Below are 22,570 nucleotides of genomic sequence, written 5' to 3'. Positions count from 1 at the left end.
TATCAAAAAAGTGTTTGGGCACCTACCAACGCATTCAACATGAATATTCATTCCATATTTTTACTACATCAAACTTATCAAGAAAGCATTCAGAAAATTTGTTATTCTCGTTAGTGCTAGTTAACGCAAAAATATTAGAACTTATCATATTTCAAGACCACAGATCATCGGCTTTTCTAGGAAAATCATTTTTCACAAAACTTCCTTTAAGTGGAGCTCCATCCCAGGTGCAATAAGAAGTTTTAAGCAGACTAGAAGGTCATTGAAATTTAATTTACAAAATTTTTTTTTATAGCAGAGTTGAAAAATTTTCCTCCAATTTTTTAATGGTTGCACTTGGATAGATTTCCGCTTTATACAATATATCATTACAAACTTTATCCACTTTCTTTTTTTATTACTATTTCTTCAAAAACATTTTTTACCTCTATATTTTTTACACTTCCAATTTGACAATTTGAATAACGCATTGATTTTTTTAAAACTAAATTCAACTGTTTTTTTCTCTCTCTTTCAAATGCAAAAGAACTGGTACAAAAAAGGCCAGAGTTGCGATGAAAGCAATGATTGGGCGCCTCCTGTCTAGTCAAACGCAACAAATTAAACGAAAACTCTTACTTCCACAATCCATCATCATTGAACCTCTAAACGTCAGATGATGGACCGCTAATATGGACCGATAATATACATTAATAATTAACTCAGACTGGGAATATACATTTATCAATCAGTTCTGTTCGTTCTGCATTCTTTGCTCAATGGTTCAGAAAAAATGCGGGATCAAAACTTCTACTAGGATCGAATCAGATCAAGATGGATATCTTAAAATTTTTTGCCAAGCTAAAAATTAATGAAACAGTGAACAAAAACCCAAAAAAAATGCAGAAAAAAATTAATTTCAAAATTGTTCGATCAAAGGGAAACTGGTTTTCAACGGTAACTCATAAGAAACATGGTCTTTATTTGTGATTGTATTATTAAAATCATGATAGATATTTATATTATTAATATCAATTATAGATTTAGTCACAAAAGTGTCACGAAATAAAATACTTAGATTAAAGAAATTCCAGTTTCTTTTTAAAAGTACGCTCGTCTAGTATTAGCCTCAATACAAATGGTCGTCTGTTCTAACTAAGCGGAACGAGAAAGCTGAAAAAAATTTATAAAAGGTTCTTCTAATGACAGTAATTTGCAACCGGTGTTTATACTGGCATCTTGTAATTTTTTCTTTGAGATACACAGCAGAAGAGCTAAGAAACTCAGGAGCTTGTTGATGATAATGAAGTGGTCAAAATGTAAAATTTCATAGAGCACACAATTCTGCCAGATAACCGGAGTGGCTTCTTGATGAAACTTGAAGTGAGTGTTCCGGCCGATATTCAATTTTCGGCATCCATGTGGAAGAAACTATCCCTTGTAATTTCTGATAAAAACAGCAGATAAAGCACAAAAAAGTGAGTTGCAGCAGCCGAGACGTGAATTAGTCCTTACTCTCACCCACTCCATTAATAGATTCCCTACCAACTGTATCTCCAATAGAACAGATCTTCTGCAGGATATAGTAGCAGATAAAAAAATCTTAATTTATTTGCTTAAAAATTAAAAAGTGTTTCAGCCAAAATAAAGCCGGGAACTTCAAATGATTCTAAAAATTAGAATCTATAGGAAGTTAAGCAGAAGCATTGAAAAAATTCTCTCGCACTAATTTAATGAATTCTGTTTGATAAGTATTTAGTTAAATTTCGATGCCACGGAACCATCTCCGTAAGGAGTTAATATAAGTCATACTTCTCCCGAGTCGCCGTTTCCTCATAGACGGTATTATCTGCATAGAACAGATTATTTTTTGCAGTTATCAATATGAATTCCACTGTCATCAAAAGAGTGGAGAAAAACAGGAGGCTCAATACCAATCCCTGTGGTACCCAATTTTTAATTCCTGTTCCGAAGACAAGAAACTTTTTGATAAATTCTTTTTGAGATTGGGAACTGAGATAACTTTTTGAGAAGGAAAGAACAGAACCTCTGAATCAAATGCTGAGATATACAAAAGATTGAAATATTTTCTGACCCAGCGTGTTAAAGGCTGCATATAGACTGCGTCTATTCAAAAAAGTGCTTCTCTTTAGCTCTAAAGTAAGCAACTTGTCACTAGTACTTTTAAAAGGGCGCCTTGTGATGAGTAAAACATTCTAAAAGAACTTAAAAAGGCACAAATCAAAGCATTTTTTAGGGTGACCCGTAAGTTGTTTACAAGTCTTTCTGAAAACTTCGATGTAAAACTGAGATTTGGTATTGTTCGCTATTTTGCAAAAAATCCATATTATCTAGATTTTTTTAGCGTAAGAATTGGCAACTGCTCTTTGAAATGCATGAAGAGAAATTTTCATTTTCGAAGAGAAAATGATACGGCTCAAAAACACCAGACCAAAAAACAGCAGGAACAGATTTCATAATCAGTGCGAATTTCGGTCAAGCGCTGACATACTAGTCGTTGAAGCTGAAATTAGTTTCTTTTAATCGCTCTAAGATAATGGAGTGAAGACACTTACGTGTTTATTTGTCAACGGGCTAATTTCTGGTCGCTAATTTCGCATGGTTGATCCAAAAATTTTCCTTTTTTGAAATGAACACTTGTTAAAGTCTGTAGCAAGTATTTTTTTATTTTCAGATTTTGGTAGTATCTGCAATTTTTTGCCAGGTAAGAATTTCAAAATTGCTTGTTTTTGACATCTGCGTTTCTCAAAGACGATATTGTTGACAAGGGTCGCGCTTTTTTTAAGAAACTTATCAAAATAAATCTGGCATTCGGATCAAAATTTGTTTCCATATGAACACTTCTGTTGTTTCGTTATAAGAAATAATCGCTTTTAAAAATGGTGGTCAAAAACACAATTTTTCTGTAAAAAAACTAGAGTCAGGAAGCATCGTTGGTCAGATGTAGGGATGTGTTCAAGTCACATAAGAGAACAATTTTGTGAAAGAGTTACTTTTATCTTCACAAAAATTAGCAACCTTACCAATAATCATCTCGACATTTTGTTCAAGTCAACATATACTGTGTGATTAGATACAGAATAGCTGCATGTTTTTCTAAACTAAAACAACAGCACTTGAAAAGCATTGAAAATAATATACAATTTTCTATAAGTAGATATCTGACATGAATAATAAGCAATTCACTCTACACACTTTATTGAGCCGTGCTTCACTATGAACCAGAGATCCCAAAATGTTGAAAAAGAAAATTATCGTCCATTTTATTCTATTAGTTTGTGAATAAAACTCTTAGTGTTTTTTTTCTTTTTCCCCCACAGAGCGCCCATTATGTAAGAAACAATTCATCATTCGCGTTTCATTGTTGTCAGAAAGGTCAAATTGTAGTAATCTGTTTTCCACTTTTTTGAGCCTTCCACCAGCTAGCTGAGTCCTGATACGGCAGAATATTCGTCCTGTGAATTATCTTTTCATTCTCAAATTAAAAACTCAATAAAAATAACTTAAGTTGCGATCGGCGCCAGTTTTTATCCAGTCACGGACTTTTAGAATCTAAAAATAGCTCGGATTGTTATCAGTTGGAATGTTTTTTTAAAAGGTGATTTTTTTAATGTTAATTATAGAACAGAACAAACCAAATCAAGGCTCACTGATGATAGGTCCAATGGGCTTCATAAGCAGTTTCAAATTAATGTATCTAGTTTTTACTCGAAAGCTTGTGGTCGTTTTGACGTCTATTACTATTTGAATTTTAAAAACAAAACAGCGGCTTTTTGAATCTTGCCATTATATTTTTCTTTAATTGGTCAACTGTTAGCTTAGTGTTCGCAAAGAAAGATTGCTTTTTCTTTCTACCGTATTAAAAATTATTTTTTCGCAGTTCTACCCGTTAACTTATTGTATTCTGATTTTGATACTACCAGATATCACATTTTCTCTTCTTAGAAATTTCATCATTTTTAACGCTTTTTCTCGTTTTTTCACCTTAACACTTTATTAACAGTTCACACAACACATTACTTGCGTTCAAATTAAGGCAAAAAAAATTAATTGTGCGTTTTCATACTTTTTTTTTCTTACGGTTGTTTTCACTTTGTCTTTTAATCGTTTGAAATTGAATGGACAATGACAAGTCTCACAGGCTTTTTTGAGAATTAAAAGAGCCTATGTTCTGACTTTAGTAGACAGTTGATGTCTTTCCTGAAATTGAAAACTATTGTGTTAGAAAATATATATTTTTAACTTCGCATTCATGTTCTTTTGGGTTCTTTTGGTTACCTATTCTCCCTAATTACAGATCCCAAACGACATCATTGGCGTCGAGAGCAGGCGCTATTGTACAAAAACTACAGATTTTAAAGAATTCAATACAACTTTACTGATTTCGACACGGCTTTTTCTGCAAAAATTATTAAGATAGTTTTTAATTCTTGTCTATATTTGACATTATTTTTATAAACTTAAGACATATTCTAAATAAATAACGTTCTTGAGGACATGTTTTGGACGAATGAACTAATCTATTTATTTTTCTTTTGTAGCTATGGGCTTTCGTGACTTTGAAAATAGTTTTTAAATATTTCAAAATTTTAGCAATTTTTCTTTGCTAATTTTTTACAAAACCTCATTAATGCGAGGTCACCTGACACATTATTGGCAAAAAAAGAATTGAGGGGCAAAATATGGCTCTACAGCTTCAACAGTGTTTTCTCGCTAGTTTCATTTGAATTTTTTTGGTGTCTCTTTGTTGTTGTTTTTTAACCGCATAAAAAAAGAATAAAGACAGCTCTTGCCCTCCTAATCGGTGATAATTAAACATTTGGATGCTTTCAGTTTGAAATTCAACTATTTTTAAAAAAAATTAAGCGAATTTTTTAACTTTGATGTTTTTGTTCTTTTTTGTCAAATTGTAAGCCAGCCCTATGATGGACAGGTCCCATATCTTTTCTAGTAAAGTACAAGTTTCTTTGTTCAGTTTCAGTTTTTTCTGACGCCATTTTGTCTTTGTTATTAATTTCTTTTTAAATTGACTTAAAGTTTTGGATGTTATTAATGTTTATTGTTGTTGTTTGTTTTTGTTGTTCGTCTTGCTTCGCTTTTTTAATAAACGTGGACCTCATCAATCTAATGCTGCATTTTTCTCCAGTTAATTATTTGCTCTGGAGGTGATATTTCTATTCATACACCAATTTTTTGAAAGGTTCTTTATTTTTTGGGACTTGATTTGTTCTATCTGTTCCTCATCTGAAAGACAATTATTCCAAAAATGTGGATGAGCGGGGTCGGAACTTTATATGCGAACGCACATTACCGAGTCTCCTTGTTTATTTCTGTCATGACTACTAATTTTTTTCCCAGAGGAACGATATTCGCGATACGCTATTCATGACTAACAATTGTTTTTGAATACATATTACGAACGATCGTTGCAGAAAAAGAACATTGAGGCAGTGAACGTCAATGGAGTCTTGGATACATCAGCAAGATATCAAAATTAGCACCTTGTGCCATAGTGCATACTACAAGGTCTTATATATGGTTTCTGAGAAAAGTCAACCCGGTTTTACTCCACTTCCACATTGCATCTACGGTAATGACTTGATGAACTTATTAGGCTTTTTGGTGTCTTTGATCACTGCATTTTGTAAACACGGGGGGTATTCAGACGTTTTTTTACTCAAGTATACAGAACAAAATTTATTTTAATACCACCCATTTGGTTCAATTTGAAGCTTCAACTGAATCACTGCTTGTTTTATGTTTAAGTAAGCCTACTCTCGGTTGACAATGAGACAATGAGCCGAGCCATCGAAAAAGAGCGGGTGCATGCAATTATGAAGTTAGATGTTTTATAAATAAACAACTTCATTCTACAAAAACTTCGATTTGCTTTTATGCCCCGCAATTTTGGTTACTTCATAGTGTAATTTTATTAGGGCAGGGATAAGGTTAAAATTTAAACCATCTCATATCAATACCGGCCACTAAAATTTTAAAGGTTTTGAGCAATTTTGCGATGTATAAAAATGAAATTTTTAAAAACAATCAATTATTAAAACCAGCAGCTAATGTCGATTTCCTCGTTATAATGTTTTTTATTTAAAAAAAGTGACTGTGATACAATTCTTAATGCACGTCTGAAAATGTGACAGTTTTTAACGACCAAGAAATGTGACAAGCACGTTGAAAGCTAAACACGAAAATAGATGGTTTCCAACTAGTAATTTTTCAAATAGCATGCCAGTGTTATGTAGATTTGTTTAAGTTTTAAATCGCAAAATTACGCAAATAATAAATATATGAAATTGTCTGTGAAAAACATTCGGGCATTTGGTTTTCCTCCAATTAGGCCATTTTCGGGAAAAACTTACAAATGCACTTCACTATTTCAAAAGTAACCCAGCCAAAAGCCAACTTAAACGTTTTTTTCATCATTTTAGATAATAAATTATGTATGACCGGAGGTTGAATAACTGTTATCAAAAATTCAATTTTATTGAAACAGAATTTTTAATGCAGAAAAACATGGTATTATAGAAGACTTCCGGCTACTTACGTGTATAATATAAACGTCCGAAAATTTTATCAGCGCTCTCAGAAATCAACTTTCCGTGTTTTCGATCATCTTTCTCATTTGAAAACTTTATGACCGTTTTCATTTTTTGCAAAGACAAAGCTCTAAAACAGCTCTAAACAGATATTCCATCCAACTGTAATTTGGTCGCGTTTTCGGCTGATGTTGAATAATTAAAAAGTAGAACAGATCTTCCTATAACCTTTGTGAAATTTTTTATGTTTAAAAAGGGGACTTGAGGTCCGTCACTATTTGAATTGTTTGAATTGTTTTACAATAAGGCATCAAAAAGTCTTAATATAATTCTTTTGTATAAAAGAACAATAGAAAAATTCAATTACATTGATGAGAAATCAATTCGAAATAAATTTGATAAATTATTTTGATTAAACGTTTTTAAAATTTAATATGACTATCTTAACTCTAGTTTCTTTTCAACATTTTCTTGGTCTTATAAGTCATAATGACATTATGCACAAGTTATTTATTCCTCCTATCCTTATATGTTTGTTTATACAAACGAACATTGTTTTGTGTCTGGACACTCCACTCTATCTGGAAGAATGCCCTTGTCTAATCAAAGCTGGGCCTCTTCTGGAAAGAGTCACAGCTCCTCGACTGTCAACTTGCTATGCCTATTGTGTTGTCAAAAGATGCTACGCTCTCCGATACTCTGTACGCTTTTAGGAACTCTTTCTTTTCCCTGTGAACATTACCCTTTGGCACCAAAACGCGATTTGTACCTAAAACATTTTCAAAAATTGCAATAGACAACAATCTCTGGTAACAATTCCTTACTCTTTTAGCTTTTTCAAACATAAAGTAGACGGTATGAGTGGATGGTTTCACACAGGATTCAAACATCTGAGTGAACTTTTCAACTCTTTTCTTCCCACTCTTCCCAAATAAGTGTCTATTTCGTAAATGATGCCTCAAACTTCCCATACATTTTCAATTGGATTCAGATCGTTACTGTTTGCCGAACATTCCAGTAACTCCAGCTCCCTTTGTAGAAAAATTTGATGACATGGTTTGAGTTATGCACTGAAGCATTACCTTGCTGAAAAATAAGGTATTGAAAATGCTATTTTTATTTACAATTTATCAAAATTTCCGAGTAAATTAGAAACTTCGGTTTAAATATCTAGCAAACGGTTTCCGTCCTTCTGATTGTAAAGAACTCCAAAACATAAGTGATTGCTTGTCCGAATTCTGTTTTTTTTGTATTTCGTATACAATCTTGTTACATTTCTTTGAAGGCTTAGCTCAATTCCTTCGCAGAGTTAACGCTGTCAAATTTTGGAATCTTTTCTTCCCCGCCCCACCTCAACCAGCTTAGTAGGCAAATAAATTTTACGCTGCTCAGGCGTCCATGCTGTTTTTTTACAGTAACGTACCATATAACATAATATAAATCGTGTAATTGGGGGCATAAAAAACAGAGGGCCGAAACGAAATAGATCTGCTTTCTTTCACAATATGTATCTTGTTCTCATTAACAGTGTAATATTGTTTATAAGGTTGTTTATAAGGTTGGTTATGTTACCAAAACAATGCTTATTAGTTATATTTTGAATTGCCCGATAAAACACGTAAACATTAGATACAATTATAGGGATGTAAAAATTTTTATCCTTTATCTGGTTTTTAGCTATTTGGGGGTTTTAAATGGTTTTGTGTTTACTGACGTTTTCTATGTTTACTGACCCGGGCAGAGGAGCCGAAATTTTTCTTGTTCAAAATTTGTAAAAGTTTGTTGATGTAGTGAAAAGTACGGAAATTTGGGAAAGTACATTGATTAAATTTTCTAACTCTTTGTTCAGAAAATTTCAGTCCAAAATTCTTTCGAAATAAAGCGCATAAAAGCGCTGAAATTATGTAAGAACACTCGTACAAATTCATCGGGTTCCTGCACATTTTTTTGACAATTCTTTGCTCTGATATTTTTGTATTTTTTAATAACTCTCTGAAAACTCTTGAACCCGATTAAGCATTTGCTACTTTCCAATACACCCATAACCCTAAGTTGTCATAAAGAAATCATGTGTAGAACACTCATCCCCCATAACCTAAATAAAATAGAGGTCACATGAGGGTGAGTTCCACAACGAAAAAGAGAATACAAAATGATATTTCAAGTGCTGTGGAAAGAAGAACACTTAATATAACGCTGACTTGAATGCGTCCGTCAAACCAATCCACATATCGTTCGGCCTGTTTTGATGACGACAAGAGCAATATTGATGCCTTTTCTCAACTCAGAACTAAAACCTCAGCCATGAAACTCCCGAAAATGCACACTCAATTGATCTCAAATTTTAAATGTCATTTGACGCCATCCGAAAATACTTTGATGTTAAAAAATCTCGTTCAACTGATCTACCAATTTTTTTATACTAGGGCTTACAGAAAATTGCATTTTTGCAGTGTCGACAACATGAAAGAAGCCTCAGAGTCAAACGAGCGTATAGCACAATGCCATTATTTTTATCCATTTTCTGAGATTCAAAGCAAAAATTTTCAAGAGACCTGTTTGGTCGATCTTCAACTCATTAAAATTAAAATTTCCTGTAAAAATTTTTTGAATGTTCAAAACCACCCCTCTCTTCCATTGTGAGAGGAATTGAGGCAAGAGAGAGTCAGGCGAACAGGCAACACAAAACATGGATAATCAAACAACGGCAAGTGATTATTTTGCCGTTTATCAAATTGTTCGTAGCTTAAATTAAACCAATCAGATTGTTTTTACATTCGGTTTTGATTTTCATTTTTGATCATTCGCCTCGTGGCCATTATGTTGTTGTCAATAGCTTCCACTCTCTGACAACACCCTCTACACTGTATGTCACATTGTCATGTACAGACTGAAAGATTGATGATGTACATAGTGTTTCAAATGTAGAAAACTATAGTCGCTGGAAAACTGCTTTCTAACTCATAATTAGGCACCGTTTGATAGATTTAAGCACTGCCGCACTCATATAAATTTGACTGAAAAATGAGTTGGCAGAAGTAGTATAAAATTCTGACTACAAGCTCAACGGCGGGGGGACGGACACTTTTTGGCCCAACAACAACGGGGCGGGACACTTGAAAAATCACCCTGCCAAAAACTGTCCCCCCCCCCGTTGAATTTTTAGTCGGAATTTTATACTACTGGTATATATTTACATTTAATTCCTACCAGACCACGGTTTCACGCTTAATTCATCCCTAATTAGCAATGAATAGGGTGTAATGCATAGTCACTTCTATTAATCGGGGAAAAATGTGTAAGAGTGTAATTTTTAAAAATTTCACTGTATTTGCATTCTTGTCTACAGTATTTTACACTATTTGCAAAAAGAGTGTACTTTATGGTAAACTGATAAAAAAATACACACTTTTTTGCACCATTACGCTCAATATTTTTGTACACTCTTCCAACCTTGTTTCTGTTGAATAGTGTATATATGAGGAAATGGCGCAATGCTGATGAATAAAGAAGACAGATAAAAAGCACCAAATAATTTTGATTGGTTCAAAAAATATTCTTCTAATAAATTCGAATATTTTTGAGTTTTGAAAGAAAATGTGCTAACCTCGTTGTCGTTTTCTTTGTGTCTACAGGTGCTATAGCGTTGCAGTATGAACCAGTCCCTTGTCAATACAAACACATTTCAGAGGAAAACTGACTTACTTAGGTGGTAATAGATCATCCTATGTATCAAGTTAGAGAGGAGACAAGTTCTCTAGTGGCAACATTTTCGTGTCTGAAGTCTACCTAACATCATAACGGTCGTAAGTTAAGGAAATCAATGGGAGCACTTTTGAATAAAAAAGATTCTTTTTAAAAATGTTAAAAACGTACTTCAGTAATTCCTCCGGCAGTTCCTAAGAGAATCTTTTTAAGAAAAAGTTGTATAACCTTGTGAATATTTTCAGGCGGCCTTTTTCATTTGCGAACTGTTCTCGGTCGACTCTGTTGGGTACACGACCAACAGTGTGAACACTTTGAACTGCAATGCCAACCCCTCGGAGGGTGCAAATAGTGGGTACAAGTGGTATCTTAGGACATCAGGGGCCACAGAAGAAACTGCAGATTGTGTCACTTTACAGAGCAGATACCCAACTATGAAAAGTTAGTTGTAAAACCAACGTGAAATATCTTTAAAATTATACAAAATAACACAATTTGCAGTCAATGAGCTGCACCTATTCGCTGTTATAAAATGTCAGGAATATAGCTAATTTAGGAAACTTTATAGTAATTGTGTTGAATGCGGCAAACAACAAGATTTCACGCTCCATTCACATTAATTCGTACCAAAATGTACTCTTTTTTAAATTAAATTGGCCGGTAGAAGACGTCTGCACCTTGAGCGTATATTGGACTGGTGCCTTTTGACGTATCGGGTTATTTATGGATCTAAACGAGGACGCGTGCCGAGTAAAACCAGTGCCCAAAAGCAGTATCATAATGTGCTTAACTTGCGATCTCAGGTCAGTTTAGTGTCCCATTTATTTTCCAATCTGTTATAGGATATTATTACTGGATAGTTTAATTTAATTGGCGGTATCATTGGGCAGTTTTGCTCGTAAATGTTTTAACGGTCGCAAAATTCACGCAAGTCTTCTGTAAGTAGAGATGAAAATAAGCTCATATCTTCAACCCAGTGGAGCCAAATGGCTATGTTGTTTCAGAGTGTTTCCTCGATACGCGATGTAGTGTTTTGATTGCCTGGGTAATTTTAGTTAAAGGTAAAGATTTTAGTACTAATTGAACTATTACCTATTTTACATGAAAGAGAAACAGTTGAATTATGAATAAAACTCAGGTTGAGGTCCTCGTCGAAAATGACTTCTGAAAACTCCCGTCCATTCATTTTTGCTTATTAAAATATCCATACAAGACCAAAATCACCCTATGATCCCAGCTTTGGATCGTTTAAAATTTTGTTGCGTTTATGTGCTCGTTCCAAAATCCTTAGGAAATGACCCGTCCAGACCAAATTGGGATGTAATCCCTACCTTGACTAGTTCAAATTATGAAAAGACTCAGGCAGTCAGAAAAGGTTCGGGATCCAGACTTTGCCTCGTTCGAGTTTACAAAAAGTCAGGCTTTAAAAAACGAAATTTTCAAAATATGAATAAGGCTGTCAATGTTTTGTGAATATTTTTGTCCTCTCTTTTTATGATTTAAATCGAGTGATCTATTCACAACTATGAACCTTCTGATGTCAAAGTTTTTGAAAAGGTTGCAACTACTATACAGGTTTACAGGTCAGGCCCTACCGAACCCGTACACAAAACTTTTGGTTCGAGGTGGTACTATCAATTATTTGCCTCTGCGTATTTTGCATTTGTTTAGACCAATGCCAATGTAGTGGGAAGCAAACTTTCGAGTATTGATTATAGGTGGTTGGACGAGTGATGTGAAAGTGCGTGGGTTTCAACTGAGCCACTATTGCCGAATGAACGATGCCACTTTGAAGACCATGGCTCACTCCCCCACTTCAATGAAGACAAGATGGAGTGATTCCTCAGACACGCAATACTTGCGACAAGGTATCATAACATGTTAATACCTGTTCCAATTGTGGCATCTCTGTGTGCTAGAAAGCTACTTCTAGCTTTTGCTATACTACTGTAGACTAGCCAACAACTTTTAATTATAGCAATTTAAGTAATGGTTACGTGACTCTGCTTGAAGTCACTGAGAACTTCTGGCGTTTATCGAGAACCGCGAACCGTTCAAAATTCTGACTTAATGACGAAAGTCAACGGAAGTCAACAGAAGTCTGGCTAAGTAGCAACTTCTCGGATTTTAACTTCTGGCACTGCAGACTTTCGGCATTCTAAAATGTGCACGTGTGTGTTCTAATTAAAAACTTTGTGACTGCACTCGGCACGTGCAATTTATATTACCACACGGTTGTTATCAATATCAAGAAGTTATCAAACTCCTAGGCGACGCTTAATTGTTGATTAACCATGAGAGATCGATAACAACCGTTTGGTAATGTTTTTAATCAACTCTCATTGCTAAACTACAGTTGCAGAACTTACCGATGAAATAACTTGTTAGCCCTGTACAGACCATATAAAGTGATAACTCTGCTTTGGTATTGGCATTCTTTTCTTGCCATTGTTGCTACATGAAGAATGGGGGAAAAGTGACGGAAAACGAAAGCCTAATCAATTGCAGTGTGCTTGGTGTCAGTTGACTAAAAACCTAATCACACGGTTGTTAGCGCCTTCCGGAGTGCTGCAACAACTCAGCTTGGCTTCGGAGCTGAATAACTTCTCAAAAACATTTATAATACCAAACGTGTGCTATTAATCATTATTCAGCTCTGATTTTGATCACAACGGCTGCACAACTTACACTAAGCTGCATGACATTAAACTTTGGTGGCAAATTTAAAAACTCTGTTTTAATTTCGTGACTTATGATTGGCTGGCGTCAGCTTCTCGAAGCTTATTATCTGCGCGCTCTCTTTCTTTTCAACCCAAAAGATCTGAATCGTATTGTGAATGTTTTTTTTATGAACTGTTCAATTTTTCGACATTTTCTTTGCAATGGCAAGCCAAACTAAGTGGTGAATTTGTTATTAATTTTATTCACGCTGGATCAGTATAAAGAGCGAGTTTTAATGCATTAATTGTTTCAATTTGCTTTAAAAATCGATTTAAAAAATGATGTTTGAAGACACTAAACTTTTTCCGATAAATTTTTGCGTTATTTTGACTTCCTTTTTTATTTGTTCCGACCCAATTTGTGGGGAGGAGGAACTATATACTCAAATGGAGTTTTTTATGTTCAGACAATTTTGGCCGATCGATATACTCATCGTAGAGAAATGTGAAAGGTATCATTGAAAAGCTCGTCCAGAAGAAGTCTAGAATTCGAAATTAAAAAGATTTTTTGTTTTTTTTGTGTTTTTCGAGTTATCGAGGATTGAACTTTTGTGTGAACACGGGATATTTGGCATGATTTTGTTCACATTTAGTGTTATTTTTCTTCAAAATAAGATTTTTTCTACAAAAATAGTAATTCAAAACTGCATTTTACTCCACAAAGTATACCAATTTTATGTTCCTGATAGATGAAAAGCCCTAAAAAGACTAGTTCCGGTCTCATAGGAAAGTTTACTAACAAAATAAAAAAAATTGAATTCTACTTGAGAGCTCTTTTTTAAGAAAATTGTTCATATTTTTTGTGTTTTAGTCACTTAGGGACGAGCCACTTTTCATATTGAGGTTTCCTTAATGACAAACCTCATTTGGAGTCAAACGAAGCGCAATGAACAAAAAATTTTGTCTTCTAATAGTAGTATATAACACCTACGTAAAGAAAGGGGGGTTATCATTCGACTCTTAACCATAGGATAATAGGTAGTGGCGGTTAAGTGGGAATAGGCTAGGCGGGATAAAATCTTTACGCCTGCTGTTTATTGCCGTTTGGATTGTTCTATTCCGCCGTTCTTGCTAGTTCTTTCTGGTCGTTTGAATTTAACGCTACATGTAAAAAGTAGTCTCATTACCCTAATAGAGGGGAGGGGCTTATTATGTGATATTTAGACGTGTGATTAAGTGGTTTTGGTCATTTGTTAGCAAAAATTGATCATTATTGGGAGAATGTGTGCATAGATCAAATGGCAACTATAGCAACGCTTGATTTGAAAAGTATTCACGAAACTTACAAGGAAATCGAAAAAGAATATTCACAATACGGTAAACGATTTTTATACTTTTTAGCCACTTGTTTGCATTTGGATCCGGATCTTGATTTGGATATTGCGTTGAAGTTGCGGCCGTACGGAGGTTTGATTGGTATTGATAATTCTTCGTTAGACAAACATTTCAAAAATCTAAAAATTTGGAGATTACATGCCATACTCCACGACGCTTCCGGTTTTGTTTATGAATATAGTGAAAAGGGTCCAAGCTATTCTTACGTATTACCTTGTTCAGTGACAAATGAGTACCTTGGTCATGTGACTGGAATTGCTTTTTGTTTATACGTAAAACCTTTCAAAAATAGTTTATTCAATTTGCTGGAATGTTGAAATCCGGAGTGGTTGTTCTTGATTTTGAAGGCTTTCGAAGTAAAAAATCTGGATTTATAATAAAAGAACTTGCGGTATCTACCGAAAATTACAACGATATAATTTCGTTTTTACCTTCAAAATCATATAACATACTTTGTTCGAGTGAGCAAAGATCTTTCCTGTGGGTATCTTAATTCCTTCATGGTCTCTCGTGGGAGACAGGAGAGTACCCTTATCATTATTTGCAACAGATTTTTCAAAGTATAGTTCTTCGATTTCCCTTTTCTGATTTTTACGCAAAAGGATTAGAAAAAACGGAAACTTTACGACAGCTGTTACAGAGGAACGTTATCAACTTGAAAACTTTGTTCTGCCCAAAAATTGAACACTTGAAGTTGTATCGGGAGACACCGGTTTGTAAATTACATGCATTGAGTTGCCCAAAACGACAGAGAACCAAGCATTGTGCCAATAAGAAGGCAAAACTCTTTTACCAGTGGCTGACGAATGAATTGTCGGTTAGAGAAACCAGCTCCGTCTCTACTACAAGTGAATTTGTCTCCAAATTTGACAGTTTACAGTTGCATAACGCCTGAAAATCAGTTAACGGTTACTCTTATCAAGGAAGAAAAAATTGACACAAGAGGCCAAACAGTTTTGAGAAAACAGCAGATTGTGTGTGCTGGTGCTGAAATAGAAGCTTTCAAGAAGTATCTTTCTCTACTGGAGTACTTTCAATTGTACCATGTCTTTACAAGAGAAAATGAAAGGTTGAAACTAACCCCTTTACCTACGCCCAAGCGTGCAGTACCAGTTCTGATGTCTCTGGATGATGAGATTCTTCCCGATGACATCAAGCAGCTGATTAAAGAGAACAATGTAGAGTCAATTGTTTTTAGAGATAAACAAGATTCGATGAATGCAAACTATACAATCACTTACAAACAAGAGACGAAGACTCTGGATATGTTTCTTATGAATTTTTTATAGCTAAATAATTATGTAAAACTCCTGGAAAGCAATTCATTTTTTTGAACAATTTTATTTCACAATGAGTCATACCGAAGATCAATTAGATCCGGGTGGAGGCATAACTGACTTGGTTTTTGACGCCGAGCACCAAGAAAGACAATCTTGGAGGTTTTGCAATTCGAGATTGCCTCGATCAGAGGTTGTATACTTTACACAAATCATTATAATAATTTTTCTTATAACTGTATCTCTCACCAAGTTGGTTTTTTTCAGTCTTGACTGTGAAGAATCCACACTTTGGTTTTCACTTCTTTCTTGTACAGTTGGATACGCTCCTCCAAATCCAAAGTTATGAATAAAGTTATTTCTACCAATGACCGGTTGTTCATGGCTGTTTGCGGGCCGTCTTGCTGCGGGAAAACTGAGCTCATTTTCAAAATGTTATTAGTTGGCACATTTTTCCCAGAGTTTCAAACAATTTATTATTTTTATCAGCATGATCAGCCAAAATTTCAATCGTTAGAGAAGAAACTGAACATACATTTTAAAAAATTCTCCAATTTTGAGCTCATTTCAGAGTTAGAGAACTGCCTTCTTGTGTTCGATGATTCATGTGAAGAAATTTTTAATGACAAAGAATTTTCCAAATTAGCAACCGCAGGGCGACATAGAAACATCAGTGTAATTTATGTTAAACACAATTTGTTCCAGCAAAGCAGATGGTCCAGAACAATTGATCTAAACACAACACATATCATATTGTTCAAATCACCCCGTGACACACAACAGATTAGTTTTATTGGTCGACAGTTGAATAATGCACAATTTTTAAAAGAAAGCTATGAGCTCGCAACCAAAGAACCGTTTGGTCATTTATTAATTGATTTGGATCCAAAAACATCAGATGTCTTGCGCTACTGTTCAAATATTGTTCCTCCAGGACCATCAATTTTTTATCTGCCATCAGCTAAAGCCGTTATCACAAATTTGAGCGATGAGAGAGAAAGAAGTTTGTATGCTGGGGCGGCTGCTAGACATATCGGATACAAAACTAAAAGAGAATATCGAGAGAGCTCCAAATAAATTCAATAAATTCCTTTGCGAATGTTTGCTCAACATTGTCAATGGTAATGGTCCAATAAGAAAAAGTGTTGTAGAAGGTTATGAAAAATCATTCAAAAAACTATTGTCTAGACAAACAAGTTTGAAAGAAAAGAGGCAACTTTTTGCTAGAGAAACAGATTTGGTCAAAATTGTTGGTTTCGCTTGTTATCGATATTTGACAAAATCATAATGCGCTCCGAAGAATTCATTTTAATTCCAAAACGAATGTTTGCTTCACATCAACCGATAAAAAAGAAGTTTTGGACAATCCCCTTTATAAACAAAAAGCTACACAGCTGTCTCTTTTGCAAAGAAACCAGTTCAACTCAATGGAAAAACCAGAGAAAGCACTTGAACCAGTTGAGACTGCAAACAAACTGATGATTGAAACAGCAGAAGAGGAGAAAACAGAACCCATGAGCGAAGACAGCGAGATTGAACCGGTAGTGAAAAAACAAAGAAAAAGCGACGATTTCACCTCTATAATGATAGAGCTAGAAGTTATGAATAAAAACCAAATCAAAAGATCAAAAATCATACTTGACTTGATTAACCAATCTGAAACAGTCACCATAGAGTCGAACGACGTTCTTCACGTTAATAAACAAACACTGGGCATCAAAGCTTCAACATTTCTGTACAATCTACAGCAACCGACTAAAAAAATTGACATTGAAAAATACTAAAAAATTTTATTTGATCTTAATATCTCACCTCATCTTGTTGCAAATACACATGCCAAGCAAAGCTTGGAAGCCTCGTCTGAAAGTGAACAAGAATTTTTCCCAAGTAGAGAACAACCCAGTCAACAAGAGTTCTCCTCTACTGGAGAACGACTCAGTGGCTCAAAACCAACCCGAAAAAAATATAAAGAAGAAACGGACCAAACGCCAGACAAAGAAGAGACCAGTCAGAAGATGTGGTCTTTCTTTTCCTGAAGTAAAAAAATTGGGTCAATGGTATTTAAAAGGACCAGCTTCGTATGGAAGCATAAAACGACTACAGACTCAAAGCAAGCTCTCTATAGGCAAAGTCCTGTCCTATTTGGAGACAAAGCCGTCTTTCACAAAGTACCGTTCAATTAACCGACATTAACCGACACAAAGTACCGACATTAACGAAATTTGGTCTCTAGATTTGGCACACGTTGATAAATTAGCAAAGTATAACCGCAACATCAAGTATCTCCTAGTAGCGGTTGATTGTTTGTCAAGATATTTACGAGTGGAACCATTAAAAACAAAGTACGCAACAGAAGCTGCTGAAGCATTCAAAAAGATGATCAAAAACAAACAGCCCGAAAAAGTATGGGTTGACGATGGCACAGAATTTCTGGGAGAATTCAAACAATTGTGCAACAAACGCGGAATTCAGTTATATAGTACTTTCAGTGAAAAAAAGTCAGCTTTTGCAGAGAGGAACATTTGATCTCTCAAAAAGATAATTCATCGGTATCTCGAAGAAAAGTGGACCTATAGCTACATTGACCAATTAGACCAATTTGTGAAAACAATCAATTCAAGAGCCAATCGAGTAACTAAAATTGCTCCCAACAAAGTTACAAAAAAGATGTGCCACGACTAGTTTCATTGACAGCCCAAACAAGCTCAAATCAGAAGCCCAAGTTTTACATTGGAGACTTTGTGAGAATAGTTAAAAAAGATAAAGCATTCAGGAAAAGTTACAAGCAATCGTTCACAGACGAAGTCTTTGAAATAACGGGAATACCGACATTAAGCCCACCAACATACTCCTAAGTCGACACAGACAAAGAACCAATTCAAGAAAAATTTTATCAACCAGAATTTCAACTTGTCAGGCTCCCTCTCGTTGAAAATGTCCAACAACCGGTTTGAAGACGAGTTTACAGTTCACGTTGTTTCATCCGCTTCAATGGAAATATTTGATTCAAACACACTTGCATCATTTCGAAATTTTTTTAATGACGAAATCCAACTTGCAGGTAATTGGAGAGTGGCGTTAAGTGAAATCATATTCCGAACAAAAATAGAAAACATAGTAAACGGAAATCTAATTGTGTACAACTTAAAAGACTATGAAGATTCCCAAAAGATGTCTTCAGGAGCTAATGTTATTTCTAGACCATATAGTGGACAACAATTTAGTTTTATGCCAGGCACCTTTGATACAGTGGCACAACTTTTTGCTACAATTAAGCGAACAATTGGACTGCCCAATTTTGCTTTCAGAGAGTTGAAGAGCACTGGAAAATATGAAATTTTATTTGGCAAGTATGAGGGAATTACATTTCCCAGCGAGGAAATTCCGAGCACTATTGGATTTAAGGGTATTCATGACGGTAATGGAATACATATTGGGTACAAAATGATTCCCAATGCGAACAAGTTTATGAAAAATGATGATACGAAAGCTTATCATGGGGAGTTCCCAGCTGATCTTGGTGCTGGAAAGCATCTAATTTTCATTTACACTAACATAATTAAATATCAATACGTTGGTGACACTAAGGCTCCTCTTTTGCGAGTCATTGATTCAAAACAACGTCTGAAAAACGGTAGTGTTTGTGAGTTTGAGCCAACTCATTGGATAGTTTTTACAAATTTAGACTATAAGAAGCTCCTAACCAACACAATTCAATCGATTTCAATTGAACTGAGAACGGAAACAGGACAATTAGTTCCCGTTTCGGGAACTGGAAAAGTTATTCTAACACTACAATTCAAAAAATTTTCCTCCTAAAATGAATTCTTATTATGCGAATCAAGCAACGTCTTTGCCTCATTTCTCTGGACATTATCGTCAAAGAGGAAGTGGTTTTGGAGCCCTAGCTGCAGGCATTGGACGTGTTGCGCTGCCTTTAGCACGTCGTTTCATTTTGCCTACAGCGAAGCGTATCGGGAAGGAGCTTTTGAAACAAAGTGTTCCAGAGATTTTGGATGTAGTCGGAAGCAAAAAATCTCCTAAACAGGCGTTTAAAAATACAATCACAAAAACTGTTAAAAAACAGACTGGGGGATCTCGACGAAATACTTCACGTCGGAGGAAGTCAAGTCGAGTCAAGCCACAGAAAGCGATCAACAAACGCAAAAAAACCATTTCAACGCACAGAGCTCCAAAAAGAAGTCGGTCAGATTTTTTTGCCAGAGTGAACGATGATCGCTAATTTATTACCATCAGAAGCAACTCACAGTTCTTTGGATTTATTCGAAAAACCTTCTCTTTTAGTAACTTTCGATGGTAGTTTTTGTCAAAAGTTGGGCCCAGTCTACAGTCCAAATGGACCCATGTTAGAATTTGAAGTCGCCGGTGACCGAAATAATTTTATTGACTTACAGAAAATTTTCCTGGAAGTAAAATGTGGAATTGTCCAGTCATCAGAAGCTGGTTTGAGATATGACGCAGGAGCAGCAACAGATGTTACGAAAACAGATGCTCCCTATTTTTGCAATAATATGTTACATTCACTCTTCTCTGACTGTACAGTGTCTGCTAATGGACTAAAAATTTCAAACGCTAACGGAAACTATGCTCATAAAAGTTTTATTGAAACAGAATTTTCACATAACAAAGATGCAAAAAACACCTGGTTGGCATGTCAGGGTTACTTCTACGAAGAAAATCCAGGAGCGCTGTCAACTGCGGAAGTGAACAGAAGGAAAGCCTTAGTGAGAGGATCAGCTGGGTGCACATTCTACGGTAAAGTTGCAGTCGACTTTTTCACCTGTGACAGACAATTGCTAAGTGGTGTGACACTTCGCATTGCAATTAGACGGTCAATAGATGATTTTGTTATAATGTCTGACGATGCTGCCAAGCACTACAAAGTAAAAATTGTCAAAGCTAATTTGTATGCGCACAAGATGACATTGAACGATGATGTTGTATCCGCTATTGAAAAAACTTTATTAACAAGTCCAGCTTCGTATCCCTACTTGGAGACTCTAACAAAAACGTTCCTGACGTCAACATGTCTCCACAGTTGGAAACAAGAAGATATTTTTGCCAGAGAACCGATTCGTAGACTAGCAATTTGTCTGAACACTAACGAAGCGTTTCTTGGTAACAACAGACAAAATCCATTTAATTTCCGCAAATTCGACCTTGAGCAGATTTATATTTATCGAAACGGTTTACCTGTAGCAGATAGTCCGATATCAACAAGTGATGACAAACGTCTTTACTTTAACACAATATCCGATTTAGCTTACATCGACAATGGTCATGGAATAAGTTTGACAGATTACCCAAACCATTTTATAATGGTTTTTGATTTGACCAGCACCCAACAAGCATCCCACGATTTTATTCATCCTGAGCTTACAAATTCGTCAATTTCTATTGAGTTGAAATTTTCTGCGGTCTTACCGAACAATATAGAATTATTCATTATTGGCGAAAAAGCTAGCACAATATTTGTTGATAGTGCAAGAAGAGTATCAAAGAATCACATTCTGACAAATTAATGATGGATGAAGATGATAATAATGGTTTAATCCAAGGTTGCAAAACTCTTAAATATAAATTCTATAGTGTGTTTGTGGCCAACAACTTTCCGGAAAAAATGAACAGAAACAGCTTCCTTATTGTTAATGCAGCAACTGCTGAAAATATTGGCAGCCACTGGTTACTATTATGCAGAAAAAAAAATCAACTTTTGTTTGCCGATCACTTTGGTCAGCCCATTTCATCGTACAAACACCTATATCAAAGAATCGTTTCCGTTGGCAGCAATCACAACATCTATCAACTCTTGGAGAATCAACCAATTCAAAGAGCAAACTCTAAACTTTGTCTACTTTTTTGTATTTATATTGCTCATTTTGTTTTCAATGCTCAAAAACTTGTAAATATTAGCGATAATGAATTGATTCGTTTCGCTTTTCATATGATGTTCTAACCTTACTAACTTGAGAAATTTATTTTTTTTTTCAAAACTTTACTTTTTTTTCATACACAAAGCGAACACTCAATAAATCAGAATCAATATTCAATTTTCCATATCCACTCATAAAAATATCCATAATTTGACAAACAGCGCCAGAATGATGACCATACAAAATTGTTTCAACTCTTCGTAAAGTTTCACTATTAACAAAATCAGTTTGAACTTGTTTCGATGGAGGCCGGGCATTGTAGATAGTTTTTTGAGCAACTACTGACATCTTGGCACTCGGTTTGAGATTGACATTTGTTTGTTTTGCAGAGCTGCTTTTCGATAAATTGTTGTGGTTAGCAAAAACTGGCAGTCGCTTGCGCACTGACTGTGAATCGGTTTTTTCTCCCGAACCGTTGAATTCGATTGCCAATTTGAGTTTTGTAAAAACGTCTCCATTAGTCTCCAAGTTTGGTGCAGTCCAAAACAAGAATTTGAAAGCTGTATAAACACAAGGCACAGGAAAGCTCTGATATCGTTTCACTGTTTCGTTTTCAAAAGTAGTTGTATCAATCAGAACGTGATAATGACTGTTTACTAAATCGCAAAATTCGGAATCAAAAGGTGCACACACTGCATAAAAATTTCCATTAGAAAAGCTAGGTTTTTCTTCAAGAATGAGAAATTTGAACTGTTTCTGAAATTGTTTAAAGTAATTTGGAGAACGCTCAAACATCGCCTCAACCATCGTTGTTGGCAACTTCTTTTTGAATTTTTGGTTTCTTCGCTAGTGGTGGTTTTGTTGTTGACAGCTGGTCAGCCACTGAGTTCTGTATTTTGCTAGCTGAGCTGACCAATTTTTCAAACTCTCCAAGAGTTAGAGAAATTCTCTGTTCAAACTCGTAATCGTCTGTTGCTTTTTTGAACAATTTCAGAAATACATATGTCCCTGTCCTTTCATAGGTTTTCAGCGTTGCTCTGATTAAGCGCTTATCAGTTTTGGAAATATCGAAATAACAATCTCCAAACTCT

General features: G+C 35.1%; 3 protein-coding genes across 4 annotated transcripts in view; 1 reads left to right on the top strand and 2 right to left on the bottom strand.

The window, feature by feature from the left end:
* Positions 1-22,570, bottom strand: part of LOC142339245 (T-complex protein 1 subunit theta-like) — a 300,794-nt gene that overhangs the window by 142,312 nt on the left and 135,912 nt on the right. The window lies entirely within an intron of this gene.
* Positions 1-22,570, bottom strand: part of LOC142339249 (transmembrane protein 203-like) — a 179,986-nt gene that overhangs the window by 21,504 nt on the left and 135,912 nt on the right. The window lies entirely within an intron of this gene.
* Positions 6,964-22,570, top strand: part of LOC142339883 (uncharacterized) — a 49,065-nt gene continuing 33,458 nt past the window's right edge. For both annotated transcript variants that reach the window (XM_075390203.1, XM_075390204.1), the window contains exons 1-3: positions 6,964-7,249; positions 10,499-10,694; positions 11,972-12,121. In XM_075390203.1, the coding sequence (XP_075246318.1) occupies positions 6,983-7,249; positions 10,499-10,694; positions 11,972-12,121 (613 nt within the window). In that variant the 5' untranslated portion in view covers positions 6,964-6,982. The remainder of the gene's footprint in view (positions 7,250-10,498; positions 10,695-11,971; positions 12,122-22,570) is intronic.

The sequence above is a fragment of the Convolutriloba macropyga genome, chromosome 5, assembly GCF_964194025.1.
Source record: "Convolutriloba macropyga chromosome 5, txConMacr16.3, whole genome shotgun sequence".
Classification (NCBI taxonomy): domain Eukaryota; kingdom Metazoa; phylum Xenacoelomorpha; order Acoela; family Convolutidae; genus Convolutriloba; species Convolutriloba macropyga.
Note: the sequence above shows the minus strand (reverse complement) of the source record. Positions and strands in the feature narration are given on the sequence as shown.